We start from the raw sequence: 19667 nt of genomic DNA on the forward strand, positions 1-19667 counted from the left end.
CCTGTTGCACGAACATCTGTCGTCAGTATGGCACGAAATACCCCGACTGCTGCCAGCTGCTACCGATCAAAACTGGGGAGTTCATACGATGCTGTAGTTCCCAGCACCTGTACTGTACAGTGCTGTGTCGTTTTGTTTGTTGACTGTGTGTTCTATTATTGTAGAATTTAAAAAAATCATAAGTGACGAAAATTTGTCTAATGAACAAATATATAACTGTGACGAAACTGGGCTAAATTTTAAAATGTTACCAGCGAGAACACTTGCTTCTTGAGAAGAAAAAAGTGCTCCTGGGCACAAAAAGAAAAGGAAAGAGGGGCTCACAGTTATGGCAGCTTCAAGTGCAACTGGAAACCACAAACTAGAACTAGTTGTGATTGGAAGTTTGCCAAGCCAAGAGGAGTCAAGAATGTATCCATCTCAGCTCTTCCGGTTGTCTATACACATCAGAATAATAATGCCTGGATGAATCAGGAAATCTTCAAGAACTGGTTTTTAACTCATTTGTACGTGACTGCACGAATTTTTTAAAAGGAAGGGGACTGCCATACAAAGCAATTTTGCTCACGGATAATGTGTCCTCATATCCGAGTACAGGAGAACTGCAGTGTGACGGTATCCGCGCCTTGTTTTTCCCACCAAACGTCACCTGTCTCATTCAGCCCACGGATCAGGGCGTTCTGGAATGTCCAAAACAAGTATCGACGGCGATTGCGATTGCTACAGTCAATGCTGCATTCCGAAGACAACGAAAGCATTGTAGGAGCTTTGAAGAAAGTGACTTTGAAGGACGTCATGTACTGGATTAGTGAATCTTGGAGCGAAATAGTCAGACACAATTTCTAAGTCGTGGAGGAAAATTCTACAGGAAAGTATGCCGGACACAGAAACTGAAAATTCAGCAGATGAGGACGATCAGCCACTGTGTAATTTAATCAGTGGATTGCCAGGGTGTGAAGAGGTGGCAGGAGGCGAGTGGAGGTGGTTAAGTCCGGACCAACAGTTGGAAGTGACAGACTCTTCTGTAATTGACACGGCTGACATTCCACGGCAGTGTGAGGGTGACGAGGCAGCGGCTGCACCGGTGATGAGTCACACGGATGGCTGCGCTGGCCTCGAGGCCGCGGTATGCTCCGTGGGACAGCAGCCTGAGGCGACACTGCCGCGAGCAAACGTCGCACACACTTCACTATTACTTGGCTAAATAAATAATTATTGTTGTTCTGCTAATGCAAATGCGTGTGTAAATACTTTCATTTTAATAAAGTTCAAATTTGAGTTGTATTACTTACAATATCATATTACAATATTTCTTTTTCCCATGTAAATTTCGATCGTCCGAGTTTTTGACAGTTCGAGGTGGTTCCGGACCCATTTACCTCGAACTATCGAGACTCTACTGTGTGTCTTGCACTTTCTGCATTAAATCCTTAGCTGTTTACCTTTATGCTTTGGTCTTAAACACAAGGTGCACATTTTTCCTGTATCTTTTTTGCAGAAGTATTTGTCCTTGTGATTGCAGGATTCGTCACACATCTTGCAATAGACATTCTGCCTAAAAGAAACTCTTCATATTGTTGAAGCCATTGTGGTGGTCATTATTTAAGTACAAATAGTGTTGTTCCCTTTTCGCCGCCAGAGGAATGCATAACTGTGTTAAAATTAACAGCGGAAACAACTTTAATCTGAACATTCAAAAAAAGCTGCTGCATTGTCGATATCATCCAGACTGAAACCTTCTTCACAGTTCTATGAGTCTCGCTCACAACTCTTTTGCTAATCCTTCCTGCGGAGCTCTCCCTTTCCTAGTGTAGAGAGCGTCATTATCTGTCAGTTCATCGCACAAGTATGTTTCTAGTGATCATTGCTCGAGGACCGCACAGGCTATCGTTGTTGTTTATTTTGTTTATACTTCTCTTGCCAATTATATCTTTCGTAATATTTACTATTTTTGTTTCACTTTGAACCTCTACCTCCACCTATTTTGTAGACCTCAAAGTAAAATTTGGTGGTGTTTGTGTTTATATTTTCATTGGATCATTGGACGTTACTATTCTTTCAATCTGATCAAGTAGGTGTGAATCGTTGAATTTAAATTCCTTTTCGATGAAATTGATTGATTAAAATAGTTTTCAGCAACTATTTTCGTTTCATCTCATTGCTTGAAATCGGGCAGTTTTCTTACTGCATTTGTATAGCCTTTCTAACAGCTTTCATTAGTTACTCGGGATTACCTTTCTTAGAGTCTTTGATTGTAACGATATTAGCTGTCTGCCAAACGTTATTTCCTTAACAATACTGTACGATCACAGGATTGGGTCTCGAGCGGTAGCTTCTTTTCTTTCACTGAAGTGAACAGTTCTTTTTTGAACAGAAATATTTGGCCTAGTTTTCCTGTTTTCGTGGAGCCGCACCGTTATTTTTCTTCGAAAACCTCTGTAGAGAATTGAATGTGCCGAATTGCTTCCAAACGTTCCTTTTCTGAGTTCACCAAGTCCAGTAGGCCTTTCTTTGTATGTACTACAGAGTAACCTTTGACCCTACTTTTCCTTGCTATTTTTTTCAGTTCACGAGAAGTTTTCAGAGAAAAGTCTCCGTAGTTAAACAAACCACTATCATTTGCTGCTGAGGAAACTCATTCTATAGGTTCAACAAGTGCTGCTTTCTTCATTTTGTACAAACCTTTGATTGTGAAGTCTTATGCAAGGGCTCTTAATTCCTTAAGTTTTATTTTCTTTAACCTTCAAATTTTTTCTTCATTTGGCTCATCTAAGGACCACGCACCAGTTTCAGTGCCTCCTTCTTTGTTGTTCTTTCTTTTTCCTTTAGTATTCTTTCATCTTTTCACTACATATGCTTTTTCTATCCTGGGACCATTTTGACATGTCTTTTTCTCCCTCTTGCCTTGGAATCCTTCAATTTTTTACGCTTCCCTATTGAAAATCTCTTTATGTTTCATCTTTCTCACTCATGTTGTTTCTTTCCATATCTTTCCTAACTTCCTGAGTCCAGGCTATTGTTGACTTCTTGTCCCAAAGATATCTAAAAATCTGTTTGGTTAACCTCTTGCTGTTAATTTTGTGTGAGTGTCCAAAAAATAGCAATTGCCTCTTTTGTAGTGTTCCATTTTTTCAATGCTACGATAAACTTCTTCATTGCTTCTTGATTTCCATACCTCTGTATTTTTTGGTGGCCCAAATATTTTTCGAATTTCTTTCTAGGACTTCAGTTTTGTATAACTCGTAGTTCAGTACTAAACATTAATTTCCATAAAGAAACTCTGGTTTTTCTACTGTGTTGTAGTGCTGTGTCTTCAAATTTTTAGACAGGCATCTTTTGTTGCAGATATTCCTTGTTATTTCACAAGTGCAAATATTTAAATTTATTTACCATCTTTATCTGGCCAATATCTGTTGCTATGGATTCCAGAGCATTTTTTATATTTGTCATAAATTTTATTTGTCTAAGATATTCAACCTGCTTTGTTGGCTATTTCTTCTAAGAGACTGATTTGTATTCCAGCATTTGTTAGATTTTCAGAAAGAATGGCAAAATCATTCGCAAATGCTAAACAGTGAATTTCAATACCTTTGTTTTTAGTTCCCAGTCTGACTGGTGATAGCTTCTGCTCTTTCAGTTTTTGTTTCCACTCTCTTACTAGTTTTACTCTTTTCTCTAGTGCACAGTTAAGAGGAGTGGAGACAAGCCATTACCTTTCCTTCCACCTGTTTTTATGCCGAATGCCTTCGATATAGCACCCCGAAAATTTACTTTTGATGTGGTGTTTGCAAACGTTTCAACGAATAAGGTTTGCTAATTTAGGTTTGATGCCAGATTCTCTGTTCATTTATCAAGTGTTTCGCTATAAACCGAGTGAAATGCATTTTTAAAATACATAAATATTACAACTATATCTTTGGACTTTGTAAATCTATGACGAATTATGGACTGTAGGTTGAAAATCTGTTCTCAGCAAAATCTGCAGTTTCTAAAACTAGTCATACTCTACCAAATGGTTACCAAGTGTTGCTCCTTCCATGTTTAATAGTATTGTTGAAAATTTTGCTACACGTTATATATTTTTTTAATCCGTGTTTCTGCTAATTCAGTTTTCGTGACACTGTTTGTGTGCACGAACCGCTGCGAAGCATTCCCTGTTGTAATCTGTGGCACACTAAGAGAAGCAGGATGTGGCGGCGTTGTCAGCAGCTGCTCTCTTCCGTCAACAGATGTCGCCGAGGTTTGCGCCGTGTAAATTACTGCAGTACGTGTTCTGCTTTACTCATTACGGAAATGCATTGCGAGTGTAAGATTCTTTTACCACATTGATACAACAATGTGCCGAATTACGAGGACTATGAAACGCTGAAAGGCACACTTTAAAGGTTACAAGAATGTCAATGGCTGTGACGTTGACAATATCGAATTCTGTTAAATTCTTAAGGTTTATCGACGATAAAAATCACAGTAAACGTGAGACTTTAAAATTTATCCTTAAATATATTTGCAAAGTACGATTAAAAGCTTGTTAAACAAGCGAAGAAAACAGGACGTTTGAACAGCTGAAAAGTTAGTTCAACGAGTGGAAGACGAATCCGATATTAGAATACGAGGAGTATAAGAAAGGCGTCCAGCCTGTGACGGATAAACTGAATGCTTTAGAGAAAGAAGTTACTGGTGCTATAGCGAAAAATCGAGAGGTTGAAAGAGCTAGTTCCCTAGGAAGGGAATTATGACAATGTGTGTCCTATTCCGCCTACAACTGAGGAATAACCTTTTGAAAGTTTATTTGTGGATGATGATCCGATCACGCGAAAGACACGTAAGAGGCTTGAGCCCTCGTTGTAGCAAATTGAGGAAGAAGACCGGGAGGACATGAAGGCTGTTAGAAACTAAACAACACATTATGTTGGGCTGAAAGTACCAAAATGCTTGGGTGGTGTCGTCGTACAGTATTTGGCTTAAGATTTGACAGTCGAAAGCACTACATGGGCGGTTCCGAACTAACGTTTAACAATGACACTATTTCTGTCAAAGGTAGCAGTTTTCAGTGCCAGCAATGAATTCATGAAACTGCTAACCCGAAAAAAAGTAGCATTCGAAGACTACACACCTGATGACCGTGAAGCATATAAAACTATGCTGAAGGAAACTAATGCAATATTTCACCACTATGATCCAAATACGAATAAACTCAAGTCAAACCGCAGTGAAAAGTACATCATCATTATTCCGATGTAGCAGTCGTTTGTCTTGTGTAGTAATTCTAAATCAGTGGCCAGTCACCAGTCAATAGCAAAAGAACCTGTTGAGTATATAGAATTCATTCTAGAAACATCCCCCAGGCTGTGGCTAAGCCATGTCTCCGCAATATCCTTCTGCAAGGTTCGAAGGAGAGCTTCTGTGAAGTTTGGAAGGCAGGAGACGAGGTACTGGCGGAATTAAAGCTGTGGGGGTGGGTCGTGAGTCGTGCTTGGGTAGCTCAGTCGGTAGAGCACTTGCCCGCGAAAGGCATAGGTCCCGAGTTCGAGTCTCGGTCCGGCACACAATTTTAATCTGCCAGCAACTTTCTGTTGAGTATGTTTGGATGAATGACCTCAGATCTAATCGACTAGGTGATGGTGGTTCACGGTGAAGAGAACGCAGCTGGTAGGTCGCTGGGGTTTGCAGAAATGAAAGAACAGGGAAGCGGGCATGAAGTGTTCCGGATAAACCCGCAGTGTGACTAAACACCACGATGGACCCATCACATGCCTTTCATTGTGCCACCTGCGTGCAGGTACCGTTTTTAGCAAAGTGTTTATCGGTATGCCTGAACGTCCAACGTTTTATTTTAAAGTCTCGCTGTAAGGGGGATAGGCAGGCTGCTAGCTCAGGGTGTATACGACCCGGGAGATCCGCGAAAAACCCGGGAATTTTTTGATCTGTGAGGAAAGCGGGAATTGTTTAGAATTGCGGGAAGTTTTCGTTGTTTTAGTTTTCAGTTAAATTTTTGTCATTTTGATTGGTGAGAAACAATTCTCTCATCCTGCTACTGCAGACTAATACTGCAGCAACAAAACATGAACGACAGAAAAGAAACGAAAATAAAAGTTTAGTTGCGAAGGAAATGCGCCACATACAACAACAAAACACAGTGCTCATACAAGCTTCTGCCAACAGCAAAGTATGTCGAAGGCTTTAGGAACACTGTGCAGTGATCGATAACAGCAAATTGCCTCCGATGGGCGTGACGTGACGACTGTTTGAATTGGATTGCTTTGAGGAGTTGCGGGCTGCCTTTCGCGCATGCGCAGTTGAGTGGCGTGTGAGCGGTCCCAGCTCCCTGTTGTGGTTACAGAAGTGTGGCTGGGAGCCGCCCTTGGGAAATGCGGTGGATCCGGGGCTGGTGCAGAGAGCAGCCCGAGCTGTGGTGGGCGGGTGGGTCGCCTCCACGTGGCCTGTGTGTACCTTCAGCGGTTTTGCTGTCTCCTCCTCGTTTATTGCTCTCACGTTAAATTAAAGCAAAACGGATTTTTGTGACAGGGAGCTATCAACTGAGTTAAAATACGTTCGCATAATCAAGGAAGGCTGTATGTTAAGAGTTTCAGATTTTATTTCCACCTCTCTGACAGTCAAGAAGTAATCGCTTTGCAGAAGAATCAAGTTATTTTTCAAGGTTCGCTAAAGAGATTGGGCTTTTAATAATCTTTTCCGCTCAGGCAGTCAATTTATTTGAAACAAAGTGTTTAATTTCACACTATTGCCTAGTTTCAACTGTTCGCTGCGCATCAAGTGCACTTATGGCATCATAAAGAACTAAACATGATGTAATGCAGTACTGGTGCTGCAAAAAAATTAACATCGGAATCTCGACTTGGGAATGTGCGCTTTAAGGCGAATTGTGCATTTGAGTGTGGTGCACGAAATCCCGATGCTCTTGTTCCTTTCGTGACATAATGTAAGATCTGTCCGAGTTTTTTACACGTACGAACATGAGGGCCTCCTGCGTCATCCCGTAGCTGGGCAAGCGCGGTGACTCCTTCCACCTGGCGCTCTCTGTCAGCTGCTGACACGAACCTCATATTTCTAACAGGTCGCGGGAAAATACTGAGAATGGTGGTTTCAAAAACGTACAGCGTGAATTTCCTTTTACGCAAGATGAACTATGTGCGAGAATGTACGATGAATTTATTGAATCAAAGAGCGTTTGACTCTCATTTAAAAATCAACTCTTCGGTGACGAGCTATTTAGAGGAATTTAGAGTCCAGAAGATGAGACATTTGGGTTGTTACTAAAAGTTTTACAATCACGTTAGTGTGACGTGTATTAAAGTGTAAAACGCGCACAGATCATCAATATTGTATGTGCAGCCTTAGCTTCTCTTGCAGCTTATTAATCTTTGAGACCAATATTGTATGTGAACGCTGTGTATATTAATTTAAACCATGAGCTTTTATTATTTGTGTGTTGGCGCTACTTACGAGTGATGTTGCTGTTGGCTGACTACATCGCGTGTCGTGTGCTGTCATCAGCTGGCGAGATCACGTGACATGAGCTATGGCTGGCTTACAAAAGCTCTTCGCAATCTCGATTTCAATGCATCGGAAAGTAAGATGCGGTGTTTGAGGGAATCCGAATGTATACCCCCATAATAGGAACATATGCACGACATCAAAGGTCTTGGAAAACGTTTTTTTTCCGCTGAATTTAGTTTCCTAAAGTGCCGGGAATTCTACGTCGGTACAACAATCAAAGAAGTGATGAGTTTTACAGTGGGGAGGAAGAGCATATTGTCGCTTAACACGGAAAAAGTGTATTTTGGCCCGGGAGAAAGTCTATTTTTAACCGAGAAGCCGAGGAAAAATGCGTGAATTTTTTTTCCTTGTCCATGTACACGCCCTGTTAGGTTGTTGATGTACAGAAGATGTAATAATAAGTCGATAGTTCTACAACTCTACAACCAGCAGTATATTTATAATGTGCAGCTATTTTTATACGCAGGAGTGTCGCGATATTTTGTCCACCGACACACATTTTTTTTTCAAGATGTCGAGAGTCGGTATCAACATTTTAGTAAATATCGATCTATTGGATGCCACATTATTAAAAATATTCTGGTGTAGCGCCGACTACCTTCCCGCAGCCGAAGTGTGTCGATTGCGGGCGTGCGGCCATCAGAGAAGACGGCGGCAGCCTTTGCAGGCGAGTCAGCCGAGTACAGGGGGCAGCCCGGCCGACGCTCGGCCCTCCCTGCAGCTCGCGTGCGCCACGCCGCAGCCGCCTGCGTCTGCAGACACGGCTTCCGTCGGCTCAGCCTAACATTCGACCTGGTCTCTGCTCGAAGGCACGCGGTTGCTTCCTGACGGTGAAACACCTGGTCTCAGGTCGAAATTACAAACTACTCGCAATTGTACGTAGACGGAATACACTTTATTTAAATGCTTTGAGCACATACTGAAATGTGTCGGACATTCGCTGACAGGTGGTAGGGGGCGTCGCTTGTGAGGGTCGCCTGCCCTGGCCGCCCTCTGCCCTGGACGCGGTACAGTGTGTCCGTCAAGTCGTGCGCCCTCTCCGCTCCGCAGTGCTGTCCCGGCGACCCAGTCTGGCCACACAGCCTGGCGCCGCCCACTCCCAGCTCAGCGACTGCCCTGTCCAGAAAAACACGACATTACGGAGTAAATTGCATAAACACGGAAACAGGAATCAAATGTCAGCGTTCCCGTATCTCTTAGAAGTATAAAAGCGGGTGCCTGTTCGTGTGAATGCGTGTTCGTGTACAACTTCATCCACAATTGGCGCATACATTCCGTCCGATACGGTTTTTAAACAACACATACTGCAGCTGTACTGGACAATTTAAGCCTTTCCTTCGATGTGGTCTGGCCTGTGTTGCGACCTAGGTTTTGTTAACAGACGAGGAAGTTGTATTTCTGTACTTAGATATCTGATTAGTCACCTATGTTTTCTTCCCCAGTGTCGGAAGGGATTGCTCCACACACAAGTAACCGTTAGAGGTGTGTTTCTCTGAAGCTCAAAGATCGGTTACCAGCAGGATGCTGAGGTGACAGGAGGTGACTCCTCGGAGTGAATTAGGAGAAAAAGTTGAAACAGCTGGTAATGAGATGCAGTGCACAAATTTTTTAACGGGAAGCGGCTGCAGATTTCGATAGTGGGATACTGGTATGTGTCTGTCATACGCTGGTTGATCTGTATCGTAGAGGGAAGATTTCTACATTTGTAACTCATGGCTAGGCAGAAGTGTATTGAGGGCTGCTGGAAGTTTCGCGTCTGTGACGGTTTCTTTCATTCGGTGTGTGTGTGTGTGTGTGTGTGTGTGTGTGTGTGTGTGTGTGTGTGTGTGTAGTAGAGTGAGAGAGTGTCGATGTTTTGTGCAGGAGCCTCTCTCAACAGGAGAGAGGGAGGAGGCTGATAGAGGCGGCCGAGCAGGGCGCGGTGGAGCAGCTGCGCGAGTTACTGGCGGCGGGGGCGGACGTGGGGGCGAGGCGGGAGCGGGTGTTTGGGGGCAGCTGGACCGCCCTGCACGTGGCAGCAGGCGGGGGTCACGTGGCGGCGGCCAGCTGCCTCGTCGGCGCCGGCGCGGAGGTCGACGCCAGGACCAGCCTGGAGCAGCAGACGCCCCTGCACTGGGCTGCAGGGAGTGGCCACGCTGGTGTGGTGCGGCTGCTGGTCGGCGCCTCTGCTGACCTCAACGCCAGGGATCGGTGGGAGCAGACGCCGCTGCACAGGGCGGCAGAGAGGGGTCACGCAGAAGCGGCGGCTGAGCTCCTCCTGGCGGGGGCGGACAGGGGGGCCCGGGATGGGGGTGGCAGGACCCCCCTGGACGTCGCCAGGCAGAACAGAAAGCAGGAGCTGGTGGATATGCTGACACAACGCTGACATACGGCATTCAGGAAGCACAAGCAGTTACACCATATGCGTTGGCCTTTCAAATAAAGAATACAAAAAAACAATCCTTTGTTCATTTATTTGTACATACCATTTTGTGCTGCATATGACAACTCTGGTAACACCGGGACAACGACGAGAGATACCTGTAAACTAACGTGAGGAGCCCTTCAGTCTGTAAAATACTTCACAATCAGTTTTTGCAAAAGCTGAGTAACAACTGATAAACACTGCACTATTACTAAGCACCACCTGTCTCTCTCAAGATAACGTCAGCACTCAATCTCTTTGAAGACACGAATGGCGCAATACTGTTGGTTGTCTACCACATCACGCAGCTGCACTAACGTTCGTTGTTCGGACCAGACCGCTACATTACCCCATTACTGGAAACTATATGCTGCTAGCGTGCGTGGTGCTATGTTACACCAGCATAAACTGCACCCTACTCAGATTACTGGCACACAAGTCGTTCACTCAGAATGTGTCTTCTGTTGCGATCTCACGCCGAGTTCACTTATGTATCTGCAGTACGCAAATACTTGCCGCCTTTAATTGCAGCCTCACATTGGTAGCAAGAGTTACACCACATACCAGGCAACACTGCACACGGAATGAGTCACACATCAGGCAGATTCGTAGAGGTGACACTATGACGAAAACTAAAATAAATAAAATTCTCTAGTTTGGCCCACTAATCGAGCAAGTGCTTCCAACTGCTGGTGAGATTCTAATGAGCGACTTGCTGTTACGTTAATTCAAATGTAGATCTGACTCTCGATGTAAATTACACACTTTCCCATAGTGTCGACATCTGTACATGACCGTGTCGTTATTTCCTAACTTTCGTCACCTGAGTCTACGACGTTTAATAAAAATGACGGAACGAGCAGCGGGGATTTCAAAAACGAAACGCACTACGACAACTAACTTTTAAAACACGGTTCCTCTCACAGCAGTGCTGCACTGAAGCGAATACCTGGTGGTTACAGAGATGGAAGAGATACATGTCCAGTGTGCACAGAGGGGGTTCTTATAAAGTGTCAAGCGATGTGAAAGACTCATAAAATTTTGACGTCGAAAGTGAACTGGCTGGATTCAGCGTGGGAGGTTCCTTTCCCTATCGACAGCAACTTATTTTTCCAGATTTCAGGTTTCAGTGTGACGCTGCAGCTAAGGGAACAGTGCAGAATACAGCAGCAGTGGCGGCGGCGAGCGGGAAGGCGTTCTCCGCGCATGCGCCGGCAGCGGATTCGCCGCGCGGCGTGACGGTGAGTGGCTGGGGTGAGGGCTCGCGAGCCAGCCGTGGGGCCGCGACAGAGACTCGCGCCCGCCAGCCTCCAGTACTCGGCTGCGAGGCGGACCTGCAACTTCCCCTCAGTCAGCATCGGCCGCCAGGGCCCACCTGTGGCGCAGCAGGCGGTCACGTGTGTAACCGCTACACGGCGAAACAAACAACTTAGACCCACACATTCACACCAGGCTATGATCGGAAACAGGAAACACACTAAATTTTCTGAATATCGCCGTCCGAAAGAGAAACGCCACACCATGGCTTCACAATAGTCGGGAAACCGACAGCCACGAAGCATCGCCGTTCACAAACCGCCGAATCACCCGGTGCCGCACAAGCTTCAGATTTGGACTCTACAGACTGAACAGAACATCCGTAAGCAAACACCATCACACAAAGCAGCTACACACAATAAAACATATACCAGAGGAAAATAGTGGCAAGTCCCATATGATCCAGAAATTAAACCAACAAATTAGTAGAGAGAAAAGAAACAGGCCCACACACACAGAGACAGAGAGAGACCGATAGTGTAAACAAAATTCAAATTCGTCGCCAAATACTCTCGAGAAGAGTTGAACGCTAACGGCTTTAGCAAACACAACGTGTGTTTGTGTGTGCAGTGCCCTCAGAACGCAAAAAGAATGATGTCGCAAAAAAATTGAGCAATAACATGTATACGCTAAATGTTTTGACGCCAAAATTACGTCGCTGAATAATCAAGAGGTGTGCAGTGCAGGACACCATACAGATAGTCCTGCTAAACTGCGTAATGTAAAAATCACGGTAAGAAGAAAAAAAAAATTTCTTTAGGCCTGTCTTTGTTAGATCAATTAAAACACAAAATATGTTCACTTTCTACAGCTTACAATAATCAGATGTCCACTGGGTATGGCACAGAGGTGCCTAAACATGTTTGGGTAACAAGAGAAATTACTCTTTCTGCATAAAAGGGGAACCTGTTTTCAATAATGTATGTAGATATTCGCCATTTACTGTAAGAGTTATTTTCATAACTCGTGTCGCCTTTGGGCTCTGAACAAGATTTCATCTCAGCACATGTCAGACTTCAAACTCCTCCGACACACACACACACACACACACACACACACACACACACACGTCCCGATTTTTGTAACTTCATGTGGTGAACCGTTTCACCTATTTAAATGCTAACTGTTTTACTGCATTTTAAAATAAATGTACTGTGATGGCGTCTTGGAATTTACTTCAAATGGTTTAGCTACTCTCACCACCAAATTGGACACACAGATCGCCTGCTTGCATCTAAATAGCTATCCGTTCTGCTGCAAGAACTGCCCAAGTGGCCATATCAGCAAGAGACGTACGAAGAACAAGCAGGAGGGATTGCCGTGCGTCGGCTCACTAACATCGTACAGGAAATAGTTAAGTGCAGCAGTCTCGGGTGGGAAGTTACGGGGTGTTTATTGCTTTCTTCGGAGTCGTGGCTACATTCAGAAACATGTACGGAGATTTCGTACCAAATGGGGGTCTTGCGCGTAAAAAAGCGTTCGGAAGAAAAGTAACGAGTAACTATTTGTACAAAGAACGGGTGTTCAAAAATTACAGGTTGTATACGACTGAGGACAACCGGAAATCTGGGAAGAACCCGTGAATTTTTTCATTGTTTTAGTTTTCAGATAATTTTTTGTAATTTTGGCTGGTGGGAACTGATTCTGTGGCAAATTGTATCCCGCTACTGTAGAATAACACTGCAGCAATGAAACATGAACGGGAGGGAAAAAAATAAATCTTTAGTTGCAAAGGAAATGCGCCATTTACGACAAGAAAACACAGCTAAAAATATGTCAAAGGCCTTGGGGCGAAGACGATGTGATACTTTGTAACAATAAACTCCTTTCTGTGAGCGTGACGTCACAGCTGCTTACGTCAGGTCCATCTGGGCAGTCGCCAGCGGGCTGATGCGCATGCGCAGTTGACTCGCCTGCGAGCAGTACCTTCCCCCGCCCCCCCTTCGCTGCTCTGACTGCTCAGGGCCGTTAGCTGTACTGCGCGCCCTGGCTGCCGCATTCGCGCATGCGCAGAGTTATCTGAGATGCAGTGAAAAGGGGGGGGTAGTGTCCACGTGACCCGTGTTTGCGTTCAGTGATTTGGCTGCTTCCTCTTCATATACAGCTCCCACGTCTAATGAACACAAAACGTTTTTCTGTGGCCAGGAGCTATCTAGCGACTTAAAATACATTAACATATTTATTGAAGGCAAAAATATATTATTAGTTTCACTTTTCTGGATTTTATTTCAAAGTTTTTGGCAGTCAAGCATTAATTGCTTTGCAGAACTATGAAGTTATTGTTGTCAGTTTGCTACACAAATCTGGCGTTACTATTCTCGCTGAGGAAGTCAATTTATTTGAAACGAAGTGTTTCATTCCACAGCTGTTCGTTGAATGGAAAGTGCACGTTTTCATGTTCTGCCATGTATGGCATTATGTCATAATGAAGAGAAAAAAAAAACATGAGATGCTACAGTACTGCTACTGAAAGAAAACTTACGTCCCAAAAACCACACCGAAAAGCTTAATGTCAGGTGGGACCTACTTAACTGTGAATCTGGAGAATGTGCACTTCAGACCGAAGTATTCACGTTAGTATAGTTTACGAAATTCTGATGCACTCCGAGTATCCTCTGACGTCCTGTTTCTTTTATGGCGTAATGTAACACCTCTTTGTGCTTTATACACACAAACACGCGGCCTTCCTACGTCACTGCAGCTGCGCACGCGCAGTAATGCCTGTTTTCTGGCGCTCTCTGGCTACTGCTAAGCCGAAGGTATTTGAGACCGTCTCGGGATAGTTTTGTGAATGGTGGTTTGAAAAGTGTTACTTTCAAAGTAAATATGCTTCTACGCAGGATGAATTACGTTACGTGTGAGGAAGTGGGATGAATGTCTTAAAAAAACAGAGCGTTCGACTCTCGTTTCGAGCCCTGAAGACCAGACATTTACGTCAGTATTTTAAATTTACTGGCAAATTTGTGCGACGTACCTCAAAGTACAACACACGCAATAAACGTCGTTATTGTATGTGAAAGCTTGGCTTTTCTTGTTGCTACACTACATATTTTAATGTAAACCCCTAACTTTTCCTATTTGTGTGTTCGCGCTACGTAGGTGATTGCTATTGGCTTAATACAGCGCGTGTCCTATGCTCTGAATGTCTGCTGTCATCGGCTGGCCAAGTCACGTGCCATGACGTCGCAATCTCGATTTCAAAGCTCCGGAAACTAGGGTGCCGTGTTTGGTGCAATTCAAATTTATAGTTTCGTAATACGAAAATATGCAGCGTAGGCCTATATGTTGCTGCAAATGAAAGGCCGTTCAAAAACTTCTCTCCCCGTTCCATTTTTTCCAGGAAGTTCCACGCCAGTGTATAAACCGTAAACTATTCTAAGGATTGATAAGTTTTACAGTTCCGAGGGAAAATTTACTGGAAACCTACCGTCACTTAGCACGGAAAAAGTGTATTTTCACCCGGGGAAAAGCATATTTTTACACCCTGAATTACCAGTAAAAGAATCAACCAAAAAAGAGGTGAGAATCCTGGAGGCCAAAGAAAATGCGTGACCTTTAAGAAGCAGCAAATACACTTTCCCACAACGTAAGTAAGACATCGGGTAAAAATTATTCTCTGTATCAGGAACCTGACTTGGGCACGCTCTGCCCCTAAAATCTCGGGTAAATTACTCTAAAAGCTGACTGATACTGTCGTGTTGGTTCCACTAGCGATGGGAACTACAGGAAGTGCCGAGAATAAGTACCATTCATTTCGTTTACCACTATTATTCATGTGCAACAGGTGTATTTACCGGTTTCCGCTACTTGCAGAAGACTCCAAAGGTTGGAAGGCTTCGCCGTAAAACACGTAACGTGGTAATTGATGTACTCGCTGTCCCCGGTCTGCGACTCGTATTTGTTACATTAGAGGGTGCTGTGGCGTGGCTGGAGGATGCGACATCTTTCATTTAGATAACTCTGCTCAGATGACGGCAGACGAACCCGTTAAATACTTCGGAGCAGACTGCGAATATCGTAAAGAATAAACGTAGGTGACTGGACGATTAGTCGGAAAACAGACTGCGCGCTGCTAAACAGAAAGGTGGCAGCTGAAGGGCGTGTTGCGCGATGCCACGGAAGTAGCAGCAGGCAGGAGGCAACATTCTTTCTGAGAGTGTGGCTCATGTCCAGTGTGAGAGGGGCCGTGCAGATCCTGATCTACATCTACATGATTACTCTGCAATTCACACTTAGGTGCCTGGCGGAGGGTTGATCGAACCACCTTTAAGCTACTCCCCTACCGTTCCGCTCTCGAACAGTCGCGGGAGAAACAAACACTTACATCTCCCCGTGTGAGCTCTGACTTGCCTTATTTCATTATGAAGATCATTTCTACCTGTGTAGGTGGGCGCCAAAAAAATATTATCGTACTCTGAGGAGAAACTTGGCGATTCAAATTGCATGGGAAGGTCCTGCCGTAGCAAGAAACGGCTTCGCTTTGACGGCTGCCACGTTAATTGCTGTATCATATCCGTAGCGCTGTCTCACCCATTTCGCGGTAATACAAGACGACCTGCCCTTCTTTGAACTTTTTCGATCGCTTCTGTGAATCCTGTCTGAGGCGGGTCCCACACTGCGCAGCAGTACTCGAGAAGGGGGCGTGCAAGTGTCTCTTTAGTGTACCTGTCACGTTTTCTACTTCTTCTGTCAGTAAATCGTAGTCTCTAGCTTGCTATCTGCACAACATTATCCATGTCATCGTTGCAGTTTTAGGTATAAACAACTTAAACTCTAAGTATTTAGCTGAATTTATATCCCTCAGATTTTTGTGATTTATCGTCTTAGTGGTTTCTTTGTCGTGCTCATGTGGACGACTTCACACTTTCCATGATTTGTAGTCAATTACCACTCCTTGCACCATTCCGATACCTTGTCTAAGTCATTTTGCAATTCGTTTTGGTCATCTGATGACATTACATGACTGTAAGTGGCTGCACCAGCTAGACACTGTCTAAGAGCACTGCTCAGATTGTCTCGTAAGTGGTGTACGGAGACCAGCAATAGCAGAGGGCCTCTTAACTCTTACTTTGGAGAACGCCAGGCGTTACTTCTGTTTTACTCGATGACTTTCCGTCAGTTACTAAGAACTGTGACTTTTCCAACGTGAAATCACGAATCCAGTCACACAACTCCACAGGTGCGCAATTTAACCAGAAGGGACGGTGTCAAAAGCGATATGGAAACCTAAAAACTACGTAGTCAAATTGACGTCCCTTGTCAATAGCAGTCATTAGTTCGTGGTAATAAAGAGCTAGTTGTGTTTCACAAGAGCAGGACGCCAGTTACCGACTTCGAGTATCATCTGAAGAGGAGGCGACACAGCTAGCGTTTCCACTAGGTTTGTAACGTCTAATGGTCATATTCTTTTTTATTCCTTTTTTTTCTCTAAAAGATCTATGATGTAGTGGCAAAGCGCCCGCTTCGTGATCCAGAGAGAGCGGGATCAAATCCCGTTCAGACCACAACTGCTTTCAATGTGATTTCTAACCGAGTAGTCTCTTCCTGAGACGTTGGAGTGGCCACGAAAGACACGTGGCTGGGACTCCACGTCAAACCGCAGGTGTCCACTTTGCGATCAGGCGACAGGGGAGGGCCAGGGAGGCGCCAGCAGCTGCAGTGCGGCCGCCAGGGAGACCTGCAAGAGGCCTGCCGGGCGGGTTCTCTGCCGCTCGCGCTCGTCAGCCCGTCTGCCGCTGTGGAAACCTGCCTTGAACTGTGCAGACAACTGTCTGAATAACTTCATACCGGCTGTTGCACTCTTGCACGTGTATCAGTGGCTAGCAGACCACATTCTATAACATTTCCTGTAGGCCATTGCTTGCAATGATGATCGAATGTTGTACATTTGACTATCAGTGAAACAGTTGTTTGTTTATTCTGTGTAGTCGTGACAAAAATGCAAAGTGTCACTTGAATGTCAGAAACAAACCGGACAAAGGAAATGTTGATGCAGCGACCACTATTTTTATTTAGACAGAGCTGGGATGGAGTCACAAGTGGTCCCGGGCATTGTTCTGCATATTGCGCTTCATTCCAGGCGTGACTGACGTAATTCGTAAAGTGTGGCCAAGAGAACTGGCGATGGACAAATGGCGGTAGCTTAAGAATACTCTTCCGCTGATAAACCAGAAACGAGAGAGAGGTATCGGAAATGATGTTCTCTGGTAATTTCCTCAAAAAATGGTTTCCACTGTCCAAAACATTCTTTATCGAGAGGTCGAATCGCACTAGCGATTCCAGGCGGAATCCACATTACATCCACACATTTTTCGTCACCGTCCACAAAAACAGAGGCGTCGTTATGTGCAGAACATGAGTGCAACGAAAGCAATGCATTGGTTTCTGCAGCTGGTAGGAATACTTCTCGAACGAAATGGTGGAAATTATTCTTTCCCATTGTCACAGATTTTGATACATTGATCACAAAATCTTTGCACTTAGACAGTCCATTTTCTAGTTTTGGTCCCTACTTTGTGTTGCGGTTCTCGCAGACAGATGTACAGCTGCAGAAACAGTAAACCGCCCACACTTCCTACCGGCATTATGGTACAAGAATGTGTCGTTGCATTCACTGGGTGGGCAGCCGACTCCGCCCCTTTTCCACCCCGACACGATAAAGAGCGGGCCGCACGCAGTTCTCTCACCAAACCCGACTGATCGGCGCTGTAAACACCAGTTGCGGCGACGGCGGCAGGTTTCGCCCCTGAGTCAGCCGCGAATTCCCGTGCAGCACTGCCCGCCACCGGCAGCTGCTCCACAGGGTCACGTGACGTAAACCCGGTGGTTCTGCGGCCTCCTGCTCTGTGCGACTCCTGGAAGCCGCGCAGCCGGCCGGACAGAGGCCCAGAGCCGGCAGTGGCCGCCTCCAGCCGGCTGCAGCCCCGCACACCTCCGCCGCTGACGGCGCACAGCCTCTCCATCCAGCCAGTCCCCCATCTTCCCCCGACAGTTTTTCCACTCAGGTGGTTTGGGGCCTCCGTTTGGCGCACATTCCTCACTTCCTCTAATTCCTTCTTCCACTTCCACAGTTCACGCCCAGATTGTACGAAACGGAAACGCCTTCGCACACTGCGTAACTTCGAGCGTTTTCCCGTCCTTCGTCTGACCGATACTTCGCTGCCTTCTCTTTGTCGCTGAAAGCTGTTGCAGTACGTGTGTTGTTTCCAGACTTGGGAGGATTCTCCTTCACAACTGTTACTGGCACTGCAGACGCCGTCCCAACCACAGTTCACGGAATCGTCACCGTTATTTCGTATTTCTTCTCACGTATCCACAGTTTCAAACGAAATGTCGACATCATTCGAATGAATGTCAAGGAAATCAAGTAACAAATGACAAATATGTACGTCCTCAGGAGAGGTAGGTCATTTCGGCTGGAAGCCACGTTGTCCATATTTCATCGTTGCTAAATTGAGAACGTTAATTCGAATCCACATTATTGTGAAACAAGAACAAAAACAAATCTTCTGTTAGTAGGCGTGCCTTCCCGAACCTCACTAAATATTAACTCAGCTCTATCTTTATTCTCAGTAGCTCCCAATACTGCAAAATACAACTGATAATTTGTAATACATGTTTCTTGACTGGCTAATTCCAGAGAATAGTAACATTGTACTATAGTGTCCGAGAAACTATCAAGGAAAGGTTACCTGAGACGTCCTTTACAAACTACAGTTGGGGTTGTGTCGTGTTTCCTGTTTATAAATGCACCACCGATGTCGGCTGTGTTGCGCATGCGCAGCTGCTACAGCACCAGTAGGGGTGTACATATCTACCACCGCCTGGCGCGCAACGCATTTGGCAATTTTCAACTTTTTTCCTTTTTTTTTTTTTTGGTAGTGTCTCTTACCAGCTAATATTTTGACAGTGCATTTCTTTCGTTGCCTTCTTCCTGTGAAAAAAATTAGAGGGCTATGTTTCGACTTGTCTTATTGGACCATTACCTTGTTAGTTTTCTTCATCACTATGTGAAACGAATAAAAAATTGTAATCCTTATCTCCTCTTCTAAACTTAGCCATCCGCCTTATTTAACTACTGGACATCATAAAGTTGTTCCATAAATCTGCGCGATTCGAATGTCTATGCCTTCTTCCAAAATCATTGCCCACTGTGGGACAAAAGCATCTACTTTTCATCCAAATTTATTCGTTGTCTTGCGAAAGGCATTCCATACAGTTTCGCACGCCCGCCTGATCAACAAAATAAGGAGCGTAAGGAATATGAGACCAGCTGTGTGACTGGACAGAAGAGCGCCCAGCAAACGGAACACAGCGTATCATCCTGAACGGAGAGGAGTCTTCGGACGTAAGAGTAACTTAAGCGGGCATTACACGAGGATTCGCCGCGAATGGTACTGGTCTAGCGCGACAGCCATCTGGCGGTAGA

At 44.9% G+C, this 19667-nt stretch overlaps 1 protein-coding gene across 1 annotated transcript in view; it reads left to right on the top strand.

The window, feature by feature from the left end:
* Positions 1-9957, top strand: part of LOC124743697 (poly [ADP-ribose] polymerase tankyrase-1-like) — a 57975-nt gene extending 48018 nt beyond the window's left edge. Inside the window, exon 5 of the mRNA XM_047248868.1 lies at positions 9382-9957. Coding sequence (XP_047104824.1) covers positions 9382-9883 — 502 coding nt within the window. The 3' untranslated portion in view covers positions 9884-9957. The remainder of the gene's footprint in view (positions 1-9381) is intronic.
* The last annotated feature ends 9710 nt before the right edge of the window (positions 9958-19667 follow it).

This window comes from Schistocerca piceifrons, unplaced genomic scaffold (assembly GCF_021461385.2).
Source record: "Schistocerca piceifrons isolate TAMUIC-IGC-003096 unplaced genomic scaffold, iqSchPice1.1 HiC_scaffold_2512, whole genome shotgun sequence".
In the NCBI taxonomy this organism is placed as follows: domain Eukaryota; kingdom Metazoa; phylum Arthropoda; class Insecta; order Orthoptera; family Acrididae; genus Schistocerca; species Schistocerca piceifrons.